This window comes from Daphnia carinata, chromosome 10 (genome assembly GCF_022539665.2).
Source record: "Daphnia carinata strain CSIRO-1 chromosome 10, CSIRO_AGI_Dcar_HiC_V3, whole genome shotgun sequence".
Lineage (NCBI taxonomy): Eukaryota > Metazoa > Arthropoda > Branchiopoda > Diplostraca > Daphniidae > Daphnia > Daphnia carinata.
Window position 1 is genome coordinate 5,627,481 of NC_081340.1, and position 18,270 is coordinate 5,645,750.

At 37.8% G+C, this 18,270-nt stretch overlaps 1 protein-coding gene and 4 long non-coding RNA genes across 5 annotated transcripts in view; 4 read left to right on the plus strand and 1 right to left on the minus strand.

The window, feature by feature from the left end:
* The first annotated feature begins 2,997 nt into the window (after positions 1-2,997).
* Positions 2,998-3,326, plus strand: LOC132088416 (uncharacterized). Its single transcript, XR_009421974.1, has 3 exons — positions 2,998-3,074; positions 3,161-3,186; positions 3,255-3,326. It is a non-coding gene; the product is annotated as an uncharacterized LOC132088416 (long non-coding RNA).
* A 72-nt stretch (positions 3,327-3,398) lies between these two features.
* LOC130696490 (uncharacterized) lies at positions 3,399-4,125 on the plus strand. The gene is made up of 4 exons (XR_009002655.2): positions 3,399-3,452; positions 3,518-3,703; positions 3,763-3,915; positions 3,983-4,125. It is a non-coding gene; the product is annotated as an uncharacterized LOC130696490 (long non-coding RNA).
* Positions 4,126-4,261: 136 nt separating this feature from the next.
* LOC130696491 (uncharacterized) lies at positions 4,262-4,919 on the plus strand. The gene is made up of 3 exons (XR_009002657.2): positions 4,262-4,442; positions 4,507-4,612; positions 4,683-4,919. It is a non-coding gene; the product is annotated as an uncharacterized LOC130696491 (long non-coding RNA).
* A 4,349-nt stretch (positions 4,920-9,268) lies between these two features.
* LOC130696489 (uncharacterized) lies at positions 9,269-9,810 on the plus strand. The gene is made up of 3 exons (XR_009002654.2): positions 9,269-9,376; positions 9,429-9,554; positions 9,634-9,810. It is a non-coding gene; the product is annotated as an uncharacterized LOC130696489 (long non-coding RNA).
* A 2,094-nt stretch (positions 9,811-11,904) lies between these two features.
* LOC130696481 (uncharacterized) overlaps positions 11,905-18,270 on the minus strand; it is a 34,747-nt gene continuing 28,381 nt past the window's right edge. Inside the window, 17 exon segments of the mRNA XM_059497346.1 lie at positions 11,905-12,281; positions 12,349-12,517; positions 12,579-12,763; positions 12,818-12,968; positions 13,066-13,184; positions 13,237-13,366; positions 13,441-13,558; positions 13,627-13,799; positions 13,860-14,162; positions 14,225-14,567; positions 14,628-14,774; positions 14,837-15,177; positions 15,179-15,230; positions 15,289-15,379; positions 15,441-15,734; positions 15,820-16,974; positions 17,036-17,171. Of these exon segments, the coding sequence (XP_059353329.1) occupies positions 12,072-12,281; positions 12,349-12,517; positions 12,579-12,763; positions 12,818-12,968; positions 13,066-13,184; positions 13,237-13,366; positions 13,441-13,558; positions 13,627-13,799; positions 13,860-14,162; positions 14,225-14,567; positions 14,628-14,774; positions 14,837-15,177; positions 15,179-15,230; positions 15,289-15,379; positions 15,441-15,734; positions 15,820-16,974; positions 17,036-17,171 (4,117 nt within the window). The 3' untranslated portion in view covers positions 11,905-12,071.

Consider the following 18,270-nt stretch of genomic DNA (forward strand, 5'->3'; position numbering starts at 1 on the left):
TTGCAAAATATTTGTGTGTTCACACATATAGAACTTTTTTTTTTTTTTTTAGCTTGCTCAGTTCACCTTTATTGTTTTCTCCACTTTTGTTGGTAAGCATTGTTTCATTGGTTTATCGTTTAACTGTATTTATTCAATTATTATTTATTACACTCTTTGAATTCTTCAACTTAAATTCAAGAAACAACGTGTTCGTGCCTGGATATTTTCTGATGTAATTTTGTATTTGTACTTTATTTTACTCGTATGGGAACCGATCCCCAGACATTCAGCGTGCAACGCCGATGCTCTATCATTGAGCCACGAGATATATCTAAATTTTCTTATTATCCCATATACTATGTTATCGTCTAGGCTGTTTGTGCAGTCTTGCACAACTATATGTTTACCTGTCTATTGGATTCTTAAGGTCCATAGCTCTGTGGTAGAGCGTTCAGGTGCGACACATGTTATCCTGGGTTCAAACCTCAGTTGATGTAGAAAATTAAAGCAGAATAATTGTACATAAGAATATTACATTTCAATTTCATTCTAAGTGTAAATGTAAGTCCGTAAGTGACATGAAAAAAGCCAACATATCATCATAAGATTCATAGCTCATTGTTAGAGCATCGGCGCGGTGTGCCAAACATCCAGTGTTCAATTCCCTAATGAGTCAAAATTGAAAGCTCAATCGAAACAAATAAGGCTCTCAGGTATGTATCAATTACCAAGGATAATACATACATTGTGGCTACATGTGTGAAAAAAAAGCAAGGCAAAAAAACCACATAGTAAGAATAAAGTTAAAAACACAAGTTTTGCTATTTTTGTTTTAAAAAAAATAAATTGTATTGACATTACTCTGCACATTACAATAATTTTTGCAACTTTAAAAAGGCACAATAGCCCTTTCAAAAGTTGCCGTCAAAAGCGGACCCCCACGTCCCCTTTCCGGCCAGAGCCCTCCAAACCTCGGTATATGTTGTTTTTAAATATACCGTACAGTAGGGGCATGACCCCCTACGGGCTTATTATGAGTCAAGGGGAAACGGGGCTACGGAAAGGAAGGGAGCCCAGATATACACTTCAATTTTTTAAATATCAAATACCGTCTGGGGAATCCGAACGAAGTATAGAAATGTCATGTCATCGAACCAATCATTACAATTTATTCAGTGTCTTGCCCCAACCAAGAATCTTTTCAGATCCAATGTTACTATTAACCTATATTGAGAAAAGAAAAACAACACCATTAAGCATATCAATTGTTGCTCATGTAACTTACATGACTCGTAGATTCAACTTCTGGTGGAAGCTTGAGAAAGGACATACAAATTGCAGATTAACATCATTGTATAAGGCTCTTGAATGATAAACTAGCACCCATAGAATGTTGCATTGTTGATAGTTGTGTTCCCAGTACTTGAAAACCCTTTCCTATTGGATAAATATTTTTTTTGTAGATTAGACATGGTTGGCAAAGAGGAGGAGAAATGCTTCGTCATCAATTCAAAATTATTTGAAGAAAATTCCTTTCATACCTAAAGAGTCCATGTATGATGTTCATCACTGCAATGGCAGCAAAGTGAAAACATCTTTAGGGCCATTTAAGTACCCAGTTACACCAACACTCTGAATGTAAAGGACAAGTTGTTCTATAGCCAGAGAAGCAGAATTATTTGAGGCTTCTAGCTGTGACAGAACTATATAAAGGATTGCTGTTGTACTGAATTCATTAACACAAGATGATACTTCTCATTAGACAATTTGCATTACTCTATTACTTTACCTCATACCTTAACGGTAATGCACTCTCAGTGTTTTTTCAACTACAGGCAGACTCTTCATCCTGTAACACTTCCAGACTTGACTTGAACCCCGCCAAAATTCTGTGAATGCAAAATAATAGCATTAAAAATACTTTTTCGATAGACAAAAAACCGAGAAGTACCTAATCCATGTTTGATGTTGAACTCATGCCATATCTGGGTTTTCGTACCACACCCATTTTCGGCAGTCTTTATGGTAATATTAATCAAAGCCAGATGTACCACTTTGAAAGGGATGTTGAAAAGCAAATAAAAACCTGTTGAGATGGATGTCAGGAGCATCAGAATAGATCTCAATCAACTTCAGTTATTCTTTTCCCTATAGTACTTAATGACTAGCATAATAGATATACCGGCCTCAATTCAGAACCATAGACCAACGGAAAAGAACACAGAAATGTAGCTGTGAAAGCAGATCACTTTAGAACACAGGATCAGGTAGAGATCATCTAAGAGTAGACCTAAAATGCAAAGACAAAAATATTGAGCATAATTGCAGTTTACCAAACATAGTAGCAAAATAAAATAATTGTCAAAGAAAGACATATGCACACCTGGGTTGGCGAATGGGTAAGTCTGCTGCAATGTATGGCAATCCATGGCAAACCCCCCCCCCCCCCCCCCCCCACCAAAAAAGGCCTTACTTTCTGTTTTACTGCTACCCACCGTTAGATGGCGATAGTAGTGAAATAGAAAAAAAAGGCCGATATTTTTTTTTTTTTGGGGGGGGGGGGGGGGGGGTAAAACGGATTGCCATAAACTTAAAGTTTTGCTTTTAAAAACAGAGTCTAGTTGAAATGCTAATATGGCAATCCGTTTTACCCAAAATAAAAATAAAAAATATTGGCCTTTTTCTGTTTTACTGCTATTGCCATCTACAGGTCACATTTCTAGTTAATTTAGTTAACGAAAAATCATCATACTCGTTTTGGAAGAAACTAAAGGAAAGGAGCAAGAAATTAAAGTGTGTTTCCCCAAGTATTACGCTTTTTTTCTTTTTTTAAAAGTTAAATCTTGATTTGGATGATTACTTTGAACTTGTTTAAAAAGCATTTAATTTGTGGCGGATAAAATTTCTCGTAATGACCTTTGCGTCCACAAGAGGCGCCTTAAACCGTGGCTCATCAGGCAGTTTTTTTTCAGGCATATTTGTAGATTGGCTTAGCGCGTGCAGTCTACCTTCCTCGCTCGATTTTGCTTCTTGACCTCGTGGCTTTGGCGATTTTTGGCGTTTAATTTACTCATTTTTCAACGCTTTTCAAGGTACGCTAATAGATAATAATTAATAACTGATACTAATGTTTGAATAATTTTGAGTTGGACAAATTTTGTTGTCTTCGAAAGATTAGGTGGTGGAAGTCGTACTTGCCATGAGGTAAGAAAAATAAAAATACTATTCCGGTTAGTACATTCTAGTCTGTCTAATCCATAGTTATTAAACAGTTTGGAAAAGGACATTTTTTCATGTAATGCCCACAAGGAGGAGGTGGGAGTCGAGCATGTAGGTGTCATAAGGTGAATATGAGACTCATATCTAGTTTTATTTTACTAAAGTTTAGTGTTCATTTCCAACCAAGAAGTGGGACATGTAGCAAGGGATTTTCCTAAGGATTGGTCATTGGTGGCAGCAAGTGTTACAAGGTAAACATCAATTGTATCTTCACAAAAAATATTTTATGTTCCAGTGTTCATTGTCTAACCCCTAGTGTCATGAAGTTGGCCACACCTCGAAAGGCTGTACGAATCTATTCGTGAATTGACGGAAAACGGAAAGCCGCATGAACAATATATTCCGGAAGCTGTGACATGCGATGAAAATGAACTGTTTAAGTGGGATCGTCTGTGGGGAAAGCTTTAACAATTTTGATAAAGTTGTTCTTCATCGAATCCAGGTAAGGCATTTTTCGAAACAGTATTTATAATTTGAAAATATCTATTGGGTTTGCTTTAGGTTACAGGAAAAGATGTACCTCAATACATCACATCACTCGAAGAACCCGGCCTGCGCCCACTACTACTTCAAAACATTAAGAATTCAGAAAAAAATTATGGTAGTTGGAACGATTACCGAAGCTCTTCGGATTCGTTTATTTCACGCGTTATGGTATTTAAAGAAAATAAACGGGTACCTGGGTCCCTTTGTATCTGTGACCCGATTTCCTCTTCACTAGTGATAATTCTGCAGCGGGTCATGCAGATACTGTGATCAGCAGAGAAGGTTAGAAGTGCGCTGCCCGGAAAGCAAATTTGGGGTAAAAGAAAAAAACTTATTAGAACTAGTAAGCCATTTCCAAATTCAACCAACATAAAGGTACACAGTGAGATTTGCTTAACAATTATGTTTCTTTAATTGATTTTAAAATTAGGAAAAGGTTGAAGGGAAAACTTCGTTCTCTAGTAGTTTTTTTAGTTAAAATCCTTTTTGTGCAAATTCATGTTTGAAATTGTTTACTTCATTTTCGAATGGTTCCGTTCACATTTGTTATTCATTTGAGATGTTGTATTTACCAGTTACTGCATTATATTTACCACTATTGCAAGATGTTTGTTTATGAAATACTACTGTTTTGTTTATCTGGAATGTTGTGTGGGAGTCCATCAGGAATTGCTGGTCTGCAGTAAATTTGTCAGGTATATGTTAACTCTTCATCAGCAAAATTTTCCGCACTAATTGTGTTTGGTTTTCTTGGTATAGGCTAGGTGATGAACATTAATGAATCAGAAAATGTTTTGCATGGGTGGTGAATGTTCTGACAGTTTTAACAGTTGTGATGTGGTGTATTTTACTTCCACGCATCATGGTATTCTTATCAGTTGAATTGTATGGTTAATTTTCTGTTCGTTAACCTCATTTCCTCTTGACTCATCTAGTAGAAGTTGGTGACCTGATACAATGAACATGGAAAAATCACCTGCGCCTACGTTGACGATGATACCTGTACCGAAGTGCTGGAAACTAAAATTAAATTTTCTTTACAATTTGGTTTCAGGCTATCTTCATAATTTTTTAATAGTTTTGCATTTATTGATGAATCCGCAAGCTCATAGCTGATTTCCTCCTTTAGAAACCGCCCGTCGACGATTTGGCAGCCTCACACAATTAAAGAACGTATGCCAAAAAGTAATTGATTCAATCTAATGTATGCAATGTATACTAATTACACTATTCAAAACAATATTCCAGGCCAAAGTGAGCTCTTCCGAGCAGTAAAGTGACGGCGTATCCATTTAATTGAAAATAGGCACAAGATAGCGCACAATTGGCGAGCTTGTCTCAATGGAGAAATTTTGCCGTGGAACTTATAACCGAAATACCATTGCAGCTGTTCAAATAAAGAAGTGTATTACCATACAGGTGTTGACTAGCTAACAATCCAGAGATACGTCAACTTGCGAAATTTCTAGATGTGTGTGAAGCGCAATCAGCATCCTTGTTGAACTGTGAACCCAAATCATGTATTTTCCTAGAAATATCTAGGTTTTTGGATAAATAAATAAAAGACAGTGAAAAAATCGGGCTCAAAAACATGTTAAATCGCTATATTTTTAAAATGCCGTTCGTGGTTTCGGTCGCTGTATTTGTTAAAATTGAAATGGTAGTAGCCAATATGGGGGTGGGTGGGGATTCACGCTCTAAAAGTATGTTAAAAGAGTTCACATCAGTGCAGTTCCCGTCTCAAAAAAGCAATATTTTCAATTTTGATGAATTTTTCGGTTGTTAATTGGAAAACAAGATGACGCTGCTGTGCCACTATTTACTTGCTGACTATATGGGAGCGGTGAAAGCTGTGTTCGAAAGTTTCTGTTAAATATGTCATATTCCAATGGAAAACTCAAGAAAATCTAATGGTGCTTCTGTTCGTTTTCATCCCTGAGTGTGTTTTGGAAGTGAAGCCCACAGAATGCTTGGTGTTTATGGTACATATCTTGTATGCCAGCTGTCAAACCAAAAAACTATTAGCAACCTACTACGTTGCATACATCAAACTATACCAGTGCTCATTGAGAGGTATAAGACTAGTGTTTTGTTATCAGAATCTCATTGACGGATTTGCTTTTAAGGTTTAGCTCATGAAACTTCATTTGTAAAGAATACTTCCAGTTGAGGAACGTCACCAAAGATGCAAATCCTATGGGTAGGAATACCATAATATCGTTCTTATACTCTTTAACCACTCATGGTCTTCTGTCAATCGTGATCTGAGTGGTGCACCATATTCATCTTCGTTGCAGTGTCAACTGTAATGACAGTCATTTTGGCAGTTGTAATCTCTACTTAGCCTACCAACGGACACATACATGTACCTCAACACAATTTCTACTGATATTTTAAATTTCTCTTGTGCCTCATATAGTTTGCTTTTTTATTTAAATTGAATATTCAACCATAGAATTGCCAACTCTTGGCCGTCTGCTGCCTATTTGCTGGCCCTACAGTCTTTCTAGCCATCGGACAGCAGAAGTAAGTCAAATTGCCTTCAACGTTTGGTTACAACAACAATCTTATATTTCCCACTAACTAGTTCTTTTTCTTTACTTTTACGATTTAGAACAAAGCCTTCTTCGTCTTCGCCACGCCCGTCGTCACCTCGCCCGTCATCTCGTCTTCGCCTCGCCCGTCATCCCGTCTTCGCCTCGCCCGTCGTCCCAACTTCGCCTCGCCCGTCGTCCCGACTTCGCCTCGCCCGTCGTCGCGCCTCGCCCGTCGTCCCAACTTCTTCGTCCCGACTTCGCCTCGTCGTCCCGTCTTCGCCTCGTGGCCATGCCGTCTTCGCCTCCGTTATCGCCTCTTCGTCACCTCATGGTCGCCTCGTCTTTGTGGTATGGTTGTGTTTTGTTTTATGTTGTATTATGTCTTGCAAGTTAACCCGTTGGCTGCCACCCACCCACTTTGATCCCCTTTTTTTGTAGCTTGACAGGGACGGGCCGCGCTGTTCTGCTCCATGGTCTATCTGCCATGGGGTGGAGCAGCGCCACTGCCCAAGATTGGCCGAATGGCCCCAAAGGCAATGCACCACAGGGAATCCCTTGATCGAGACGGCGATGTAGACCTGGGATGTGCATTTCCGTAAAGGTCTCATCGCCGTCTCAGCCCGGCCCACCCGGCCCCTTGGTCGCTATCCCTTTGATAGCGACAGTAGCTATTGTAGATAGGTGGCGTGGCAGCCAACGGGTTAGTTTTAAGTGTATTTGTGTATGTATTGTATGTTGTGTACTGTGTTATGAAATGTATGTAAAAGTGGTGGATATGTGGGTGGAAGGAGGGACAATAAAAACGATTTTACATTATATACGTTTGTATTTATTATTTAGCTATACATTAGCTTACATGGGCATTGAACCCTAGTATTCTAGCGTGACAACCACACGCTATACCATTATTCCAACCATGAACTTATAAACTACTAATGTGCAATCAATAATAAGCTAATGTGAATTGCATATCTATATAGGTATCACAATACTAAATGATATTAACAAGAGCAGATATGGCATGACAGTAGCATGCTGGATTGCGACGCAAGAAGTCTGTGGTTCAATCCCTGTGTCAGATAATGTATAGCTAAGTTATAATTACAAAAGTAAATAGTGTAAGATCGTTTTTATTGTCCCTCCTTCCAGAGACTTACATATACACTTGGAATGAAATTGAAATGCAATGCTGCAATAATCTTTTCTACATTTATTCTTCTCCACTTACATACATCTGCTGTGGTTTGAACCTAGCGTAACAGGTATCGCAGCTATAGGCTCTACCACAGAGCTATGGACCTTATGGAAACTATAGAAAGATAAACAAAGTTATGCAAGACTGCGCAAACAGCCTAGACGATAACATAGTATATGGGATAATACGAAAATTTATATATATATCGTGGCTCAATGTTAGAGCATCGGCGTTGCACGCTGAATGTCTGGGGATCGGTTCCCATACGAGTAAAATTAAATACAAATACAAAATTACTTCAGAAAATATCCAGGTGTTAGACGTTGTTCCTTGAATCTAAGTTGAAGAATTCAAAGAGTGCAATAAATAATAATTGAATACTTACAAATAAACGATAAACCAATGGAAACAATGCTAACCATCAAAGGTGGCAAAAACGTGGTTGCAAAGCTGAATTGAGCAAACTAAATAAAAAAAAAATTGATAAAAGTGAACACAGCGAAGACAGACAATGAAATAAACAAATTTTGCAAAAAATATTTTATAAAAAAAATTTTATTGACAATTCTCTGCACATCAGAATTATTTTTGCAACTTTAAAAAGACACAATAGCCCTTTCAAAAGTTGCCGTCAACCCAGGCAGGGGGAGACACTGCCTTGTTGACCCACCGGGGAGATTACCCGGTGATTGGCTAAGAGAAGCCGGAAGAAGAGCCGAAGATATGGAACATTTTTACAGGAGCGATTAACCTTTAGTTCGGATTTGCGGGTAGCCACGTCGCCCTCCGTGAACACATCATCGGACTAAGCGGACCCCCACGTCCCCTTTCCGGCCAGAGCCCTCCAAACCTCGGTATATGTTGTTTTTAAATATACCGTACAGTAGGGGCATGACCCCCTACGGGCTTATTACGAGTCAAGGGGAAACGGGGCTACGGAAAGGAAGGGAGCCCAGATATGCACTTCAATTTTTGAATTTTAAATACCGTTTGGGGAATATGAATTAAGTGTAGGAATTCCATGTTGTCCATCCAATCATCACAACTTATTCAACGTCTTGCCCCAAACCAAGAACATTTACAGAGCCAGCGTTACTTCTCACCTTTATTAAAAAAACAAAAACAACATTAACTATTGAACAGAAAATTATGTAGGTTAGATATAGTTAGCAAAAAAGCAGAAAATGCTTCTTGTTTACTTACAAGTCCCTTTCTACGAAGATGAGTTCAGGCTTTGAAAGGTTATTTCAAACTGCAACTTCAGGAAACCATCCGACTCTATTACCAAATAAATCCAAGTTTCCCTGTGCCCTAGAAAATTTCTCGTGTTTAATTAGGATGTTAATGCAATTCTAGACAAATCTCCTACCACATTGGAAATGACTTTTTCCCATCAAGCTGGTGCCAACATCAGTTCTTTAAATATAGCATATCAAACAAAATCTGTAAACAAAGCAGGAAGTAACCAGAACTTTTCAGTAAGCTATTAATGGCGTGGAATGCTGCACAACAAGTTTTCACCAACAACTTGTGCTTTTGCCTTTTAGAATTCAACTGCACATTGGTAACCATCCTAAGGAGAAAAAAGATTATGACAATATGGCACACTTGGCGATATCCTGGGATTCGGCAAAGCATTTCCAATTCGCGAGGCAACCATTATTATGGCAACCAAACTCGATATAGCCCCCTGACAACGAACAAATTGACAGTTCAGTAGAGTACTCAGTAACAAGCAATTCCTCCGTTAGATGTCTTCTAAATATAGGTACTTAAAAAAATTCACAATTTTTGGTTTCATAGTCACAAAAAATACTCGTTGCAAATATGTTCGTTTTTGTTTCTGCAAGTGTAAATGGAGTCAATGTCAAGTGTTCCATGGCTATAAGGATAGGAGGTATTCAAAGTCCTAAAATAAATGTTTTATAGCATTAACCTAGAGAAAAAAGTTCACAATAGAATGGGCAACATTACCAACCAATCACCAGAGAAGGAAAAAAATTCTTCCAAGCAACTACAAAGCTACATGGCTGCCAATATGTACTGCTCCTATTTGTGATAACAATGTATGAAAGGTAGTATCAGCAAATGGTTTTATTGTTGTTTTTTCTAACCTAACCTTAAAATGCAAATCTCCCTTTTTTTTTTTATTAGTGATGAAGATGGAATTATCTGTCCTACTTGTTTCTGTCATAGACTGTGGGGTCCACCGTTACAAAACTCTACATCAGCAACAATTGTTTCTCACTGCTCAGAAGCTGCAAATCTCGTGAATTAAAAAATTTTAATTAAAAAATTTAAAATAGTTGTAACACCAAGCATTATTAAACGACTTGCCTAACTAAGGAAACCGCTGGAACTACAATGTTTGTCTCCACAATCCTGAAATGATTGAAATGACAAGCTTTCTTTTATTTCATTAATTCTAATTTTTTTAAAAGTACAAAGCCTAACTGCATGGTTGAGCAGTTTGGCTTGATGAACACGTTATTCCTTGAATCTAAGTTGAAGAATTCAAAGAGTGAAAAAATAATAATTGAATACTTACAGATAAACACTAAACCAATGGAAACAATGCTTACCATCAAAGGTGGAAAAAAAATAAAGGTGAACTGAGCAAGCTAAATAAAAAAAAAAGTTGATAAATGTAATGTGTGAATACAGCGAAGACAGACAATGAAATAAACAAATTTTGCAAAAATATTTTATTAAAAAAAATTTTATTGACAATTCTCTGCACATTAGAAATATTTTTTGCAACTTTAAAAAGGCACAATAGCCCTTTCAAAAGTTGCTGTCAACCCAGGCAGAGGGAGACACTGCCTAGTTGACCCACCGGGGAGATTACCCGGTGATTGGCAAAGAGAAGCCGGAAGAAGAGCCGAAGATATGGAACATTTTTACAGGAGCGATTAACCTTTAGTTCGGATTTGCGGGTAGCCACGTCGCCCTCCGTGAACACATCATCGGACTAAGCGGACCCCCACGTCCCCTTTCCGGCCAGAGCCCTCCAAACCTCGGTATATGTTATTTTTATATATACCGTACAGTAGGGGCATGACCCCCTACGGGCTTATTATGAGTCAAGGGGTAACGGGGCTACGGAAAGGAAGGGAGCCCAGATATGCACTTCAATTTTTTAAAAGTTAAATACCGTAGCAGAACGTGAGCAAAGTTTAGATATTCCATGTCGTGCATCCAGTTATTATTATTTATTTGGTGTCTTGCTCAATAAGCATCCTTTTTCATATTCCGTATTACTAATAATCTATATTCAGAAAAAAACGTCGTTAAAAATAACATTCTTGTCAAGGTGACTTACATGACTCTTAGATTTATTCTTTGGCAGATTTATATCACGTTTGTGGTAGGAGCTTCTGAAAGGACAAATAAAAACGAAATAAATTTCAATATCATTTGAACAAAAATTCTTTCCATACCTCGAAACTCCAGATTATGTTCATACCATGATCATGATGATACCATGTCATCGAAGTGAGAAGTCTTAGGCGTCATTTGAGCACTCTACGGGATACAGTTATATTCGATCCGATTTGATCATGCTGATACTTTACTTCCCTTCACAGAATTCCACTAATTGACTAATGTTAATGACCTCGAAGTGTTTTTTTTTTTATGTAAACAGCAGTTGACCTTCCATTCTGTAACGCTCAAGTATCTTCCGAATTCATTTGATTTGATCCACCTTAAAAATCCTGTAAATGCCAAACAACAGCATTAAAAATATTGACAGCAAAAAGCAGCGCATTACTTAAATTTACGTTTAGCGTAAACGACAAAAAGGGATCCTCTACATAATTCCTGATTCTGTGAATTCCATAAATTCCTACTACGTTACTATACTATATAAAAAAAAACAAATAAGATAAATAAAACATAGATAAGGAATAACATTTTTGCTCATTTTACTTACTTGATACAGAAATTTATCATTTAGCATACACCTGCAATATTCTGGCAGGAGCTCCAGAAAGGCCAATCTAATTGAAAATGTAAACATTAGATAACGTTTCTGACAGAAAAAATAATCCTGTTATAACTTCCCTTTCTAATAGATGCATTCCCAGTATGATCATGATCCTTCCCTATTGAATAAAAATGTGTTACATAGATTAGACATGGTTAGAAGTCTTCACTTTAACAAGTCCATTTGTAAAAAGATGAATTTGGTTTTAAAAGGTTAATGCATAAACCTTGAGACAATCCTGAAATAGTGATAATTATTTTTGGCGCCATTGAGCTACACGATTCTCATTTCAACATTGAGTTATGGTAAACGACAATGCATCTGAGCTATAGCACCTAAATATTGCGTGCCATTACAAAGAAGCTTCAAAATTTTTTAAGAAAGCAATTTAGAAAAGGGGGAAAACCAAACCCCCCCCCCCCCCAAAAAAAAAACAAAAAAAAAAACATATATATACCAACAAGGATAGATTTTTATAACCAGTTGTTACATTGGTGGCTTAATCAGATGCGACTCCTGTACTAAGAACACAAAGTTTAATTCAAAATTCAACAGTTCCTCGTTTAACATAATACTGAGATTCCGTGATTATTAACTTCAGAGTTTATACCCTTGGTACGTGATATTCTGGTACATCAAAAATAAGTGACCTTGGTTTTGGCGGAATAGTATTCCCCGTTTTATGCAGTAACTTGAAAGCCCCTGTTCCAATCGACATTGGTATTCCCATAATAATGCACTCGCTTACGCCAGTGATTTCGTCCTCTTGGCCATAATAAGATGCATCGAATAAATGATCGGAAGTTCTCTCAAACTAGAGTAAAACCACGGTAAAAAAAATTAAAATCTGAACTCTGAAAAAGCGTATTGCAAGCTTTTACCGACGCCAGCATCAAAACGGACTCCTTCATTTTAGCCAAACCATTCCTGGTGATGCCCAAGATTTCACCACGACAACTCATTAGATCGGATAACAAGGCAACATGTCGGCGATCGACACTCATGCCATGACTTTCCATTGTATACTGAATTTCTTTGGCAATTGTTGCCCTAAGTTATTTTTTAAATAGTTAATAAACTTATGATTATTAAGGAAGAAAAACTGTCTTACTTGGCAGCTTCAATACCCAAGGTGCTGAAAACTTCCAAGATATTGTTAGAAGTAGTTGACGTTCCTTGGACGCCGTAGGTCGCCATCACTTCGCGCATATTGTCACCCTCTACAAGCAAATAATACCTGGGCGGTTTCCTTGTATCGTCGATATTGATGACAGCTCGGCTAACAGTTGGTAAACCCTGAAGCAGGGTGCAAGTTAAAAGGCAGTTTTGGTTACCAAAATTGTAACATACCTTTATAACGACCTTAGGCAATTGTTCCTTGAGGAACTGCATGACATGATACATTGACGATTTTACAGATGGAGCGGGCTTAACAATGACTATTGTTTCACTGATGACTTTGATGAAAGCTGGTTTTATTTTCAGTTTACAAGTACAGAGGCTGAAAATTGAAGAAAAAAAAAAAAAAAGAAAATAAATAAAAATTTTTTAAACCAAAATGAGTTCAAATTTTGTACATCGGAAAATTATTAATTTACCTCCACTGGATAGAATTTGCATCCACCTCAAGTTTCAGCAAGCGAATTCGATTCATGTCTAATTTAATCAACATGAAACAGTCATCAGGCAGATATACTTCTTCGAAATATTCCGTCACCTTAAAACGATAAAAGTGAAAAACTAACGGAAAAACATTTTTCTAAATTTACTTCTCCGAGCATGGTTTTTTCTATCCTTCCTTTTACTCGTCGCGCATATTCTGGGTCGTTATCAATTAGGAGTTGGGTGGAGATAACTGGTGTACTAATGGCCTTTGAGGCGTTAATGATTTCCTTAATCCTGAAGATTGCCGGGAAACAAAGAAAGTATCATTAATATGATATCTTAAAAAAAAAAAAAAAATCCTTTCTTACCTAGGAACTCCCTGTGTGATGTTCATGGATGCCACACCAGCGAAGTGAAAAGTCTTTAATGTCATTTGAGTACCCGGTTCGCCAATGCTCTGCGCGCAAAGGGCTCCGACAGCCGTGCCTATGTATGCCAAGAACAATTATTTGGGCATCTATTTACGACAGAACTCTAAACGTATGCTACTGTACCCGGTTCGATTTTTGCACCATGATACTTCTCTTTGCAAAATTCACAGAACTCTACTAGTTGACCAACGGTTATGCGCTCCAAGTGTTTTTCTACAGTTAATAGTGGCCGACCTTCCATCTTATAACGCTCCCGTACCTTACGGATACGTCTGACTTGATCCTCCACAAAAATTCTGGGAATATGAAATAATAGCATGAAAATGTTTTGTTGATTTGTAAACGCACTGGGTTACCTAAGTTCATGTTTGAAGTCGACCCCAAGTGATTTGAAGGCATCCGTCTCCATAATAGTATTAAAAGCTTGTTGTAATTCAATGTGATCTGACGGATCTTCATCGGCATAAGGGGACGCTGCTTTGATGTGAACAAGAGCTCTTTGAAAATCCACAGGGCGATCTTTGGCTTCCATGTAGGTGGGGTCCAAACCATCGCCTCCATAAACAAACTGAATGATCTCACCGGTAGAATTTCTTACGGTCGAATCGTATTGGCAACACAGATCTTCCAACGACTTAACAAGTCTTCGTTGCATGTACCTTTGAAGAAAAGTCATAAAGGTAACTGTTTTGGGCACTAAACGTTAATGTCAAAAGTTTACCCAGTCTCGGCAGTTTTTACGGCAGTATCTACTAGACCCTCACGTCCACCCATTGTGTGGAAAAAGAATTCTGTAGGCGTCAGCCCCGAATAGAAACTGTTTGAGACAAATCCTTTAGCAGCGGGAATCTTGGAATGCCGCTTAAAGTGTGGCAAACTACGATCTTCAAAACCATTAGGAACTCGTTTGCCATTCAACGCTTGCTGGCCGACACAGGCAATCATTTGGGATATATTAATGTACGATCCTTTGGACCCGCTTTTGGACATGACTAACGGGCTATTACTTGGATGCAACTCTTTTTTACAAACCTCTCCGGCCTGGTCACGAATTCCAGAAAGTTCTACTCAAGGATTGGCACTTTTAAGAGATGTCTTAATAGGAACGGATAATATAATAATACCTTTTAATATTTTCGATTCTAATGACTCTTCTTCATTGCAACCAGGAAGGCAAGGCAGTTGACCTATGGTGAGAAGACGAATGTATTCGTCGCACTTCGCGTAACCATTGTCCAAAAGTATTTGCTTCTCTTTCAGCAATGCTTTGCCTGACATGACAAATGAATGATTAAAATTAGAAAACAAAACAAACGTTATGAAAAACCATTACCAGGTGTAACATCTCCAATGCCGATGGAAAATCCTCGGTTCATCATGTAATAAGAAGCTACACGACAGAGTTTCCACATAGCCTGGATGGCGAAATCCACTCCGTAGTCACGTAGTAACACGTAAAATATGTTGATTTTTGAACCGGAGCCAATTGTAGATTTATCGACGCAACCGGCTAGCACCTCGGAATTCCGAACCAAAAGAAATCCGTCGTTGATGCAAAACTCCTCATTTTTTTTCGAGTACTCTTTTCCTTTGGTTCTCAAATTGACCTTAACGCGATTTCCGGGGTTGGGTCGAAGAATAAGACTAAAAATCTGTTTTCCTGACCAAAGAGCCAGGTTTTTGAATGCAAGGAGGAGGAAGCTTGATGACCATATTCACCTCATGAGCTGCAAGGAAAATATTAACGAAATCTACCAAATGTATAGGATTAAGTACAATAAGTACCCGTAAGCATTGATGCAACCATTTGACAGGTTTTGGCTCGATCAAAGAATGCATCCTTTAAAGTCAGTAGATACGCCCCGGTGATGAAATCCTATTAATATTTACATGAATGACATAGTACCACGTTCTGAATAAAATTGTGAAATCATTACCTGAATTGCTGCTATCAACAATTCGCCATTGCGTGGTGATACTAAATTGGACTTATTTCCCATAAGTATCAAAGCTTCAGCTCGGGCTTCTTCTGTTTGGGGAAGATGGAGATTCATTTCATCTCCATCAAAATCTGCATTGTAGGGCGTACAGACGCATTCATTAAAGCGGAAAGTACGATGAGGTAAAACCTTTGCCCTGTGGCACATAATAGATAGCTTGTGCAAAGATGGTTGGCGATTGAAAAGGACTATATCTTCATCCATCATATGCCTTTCAATCAAATCACCTAACTAAGAAAAAAAAAAAATAAATGGTTCATTTAAATTTATTTTAAAGTTTTCTTATACATTCGGCAAATTTTAGCATATGGTTTACCTTCAGATTGCGGGCTATACTATCGCGGTTTCCATATTTCAAGAACTTTTTGAAATCTGAGTCTTTCTCTTGAAGATAATTGGCGCCGGGATAGACGTCTGCTCCATTTTTGACTAACTTCCTCATGAGCTCAATGTTTGCTTCGTTCACACGAGTAGGGAAAGTCAAAATTTTGGCAACCAATTCTGGAACTCCCACTTGATCGATCCGCAAATTTGGATCGGGTGAAATGACCGTTCTACCCGAGAAATCGACACGCTTTCCTGAAAGATTTCCACGAAACCTTCCTTGTTTGCCTTTAAGACGTTGAACTAGACCACGGGAGGGTTTTTTAGGTTGCATGTTTAGGGGAATGCCAGATAGTTCACTATTGATGTATAGAGCACATTGTAACTGCAAAAAGTCCCAATCTTCCATAATCATCTGACTTTTAGCACCCATGAGACGGTGCTTAACTATCACGTCGTTCAAGAAAATAATTTCTGTAAGTTTCATAGTCAAGTCATCTTCATTTGTTCCTGCCTTTAAATCTGACACTACAGAAGGTCGGATGCAAACTGGCGGGACGGGCACGCGGGTCAGGATCATATCCTTGGGATGACCATGTTCCGGGTTCATCAAGAGAAATTGAATGTCTTCATCAGGAATTCGTTCAAACAAATGAAGAATGTCCAGTGGACTGAGCATGTTGATGAGACCACATGAAATCATTGGTTCTATTTCTTTGTTGAACTGTACAGCATTTTCATATGCTACCAGCTGTTCATTCAGAATGGCATTATCTTTCTTGACACTTCTAAATTTTTCATGTGAAATCTTCAACATGCCACACTTTTTTACCATACCATTGAGATCATTGCAGTGAGGGCAGCGAGTTACTTTTTTGCACCCTTCTTGAATTTGCTTCCTCAATGCTTTCTTAGTCAGATAAGGAATCTTTGTGTTCCTTAATTTTCCTCTATAAATTTTCCTCATCTTGTCATTAAGCAGAACAAATGAGCATGTCTTGCAAATTGTTTGCAGTACAGTTATTACTGCTTTGAAATAACCAACGTGAAAAACTGGAAGTTCCAAATCTATGTAACCAAAATGTCCTACACATTCTGTCAGGCCTTTACCACAGGTCTCACATTTGGCATCTTTAACACTCATCCCCTAGGAAAAAAAGTGATGTAAAATATGATACGTGATTTGAATTTATGGGGTATTAATGTACCATTCGCCTATCGAGCATTCCATATTGCACAGGTGTTCGGGAAGAATCACGATTGTACAAATTTTGTGCTACAACTTGCATATGGGCTTGCTGTTGTATTTGCTGAGGGCTCTCAATTCCAAAGCTTACTTTGGCTCTACAGTTGTAAGCACAAGTTAGATACATATTAAGTTTTTTCTGATCTCAGATACAACTTCTAGTTTAAAATTTTATGGAAACTAAAGGTGGTTGAAAATTTTTAACTTACATCTTCCTGATAACATCAGTTTCACGATACTGTTCTTTAACCATAATGTAGCTTTATTCCTTAATGATCGTTCCTATTCAAAATTTCTTTGGCTAGAAAAAGCACGTGGTCCATCAAAACGCATGAAACATAAGGTGAGTGCAGCTAACGAGCTGAAAAGTTTTCACTGATCTTCAGTGGTATCCGGCGTTGCCAGTAAATTACTTTAAACAAAAAATAAATAAATAAATAAATAAAAAATTAAACATGATTTGCTAATGGCTGTTAAAACATTCGAATATTTCACTCATAATTATTGTATTATTTTTTATTTCTTTTGCTATCGTGAATATATCTTGTTGAATAGAACTGCAAACTGCATCCTTTATGCATAGTAAATAGACGTGTATTTTCTCTTTTCATCACGACGGCATCAAAGGAAAAAAAACGATTGAACAATAACCAAACGGAGAAGATGTATTCATATAGCGAGCTGCACTTTCTTGTATAACCATCAAATAATATATATATACTATATATATATATATATATTTATTTATGTATATGCGTGGGGTGCACTGGCGGCGGCGAAGGGAAGTTTATCAAATGTATGGCAGCAGCCCACGGCAGCCGCAGAATTATATACGCAAAGGCACGTGATTATCATCGACATAAATCATCATACACATAAACCAAGGCACACGGTCATAATGCACATGCAATAAATTAAAGAAACATGAAGGACGACACGGTGTAATTATTTCAAAACAATAAACGTGTTGTTTTCGCTTTTCTTCGTTCTTCCTTCAGTCGGCCGTTATTTCCGTTTTTAGGTCGGAACTTGACAGTTCCAGTCGAACCATTGCTTAAAAAAAAAGAAAGACAACAGCAAAATAACCGAGAACACGTGATGCAGAAGAAACAATCAAATTTTCACTGGTGCGCTGCGGGAAGTGTGTTTGTTATAGAGATAAGAGCTGCCTGAATGATAATCAATCATTTGGCACGT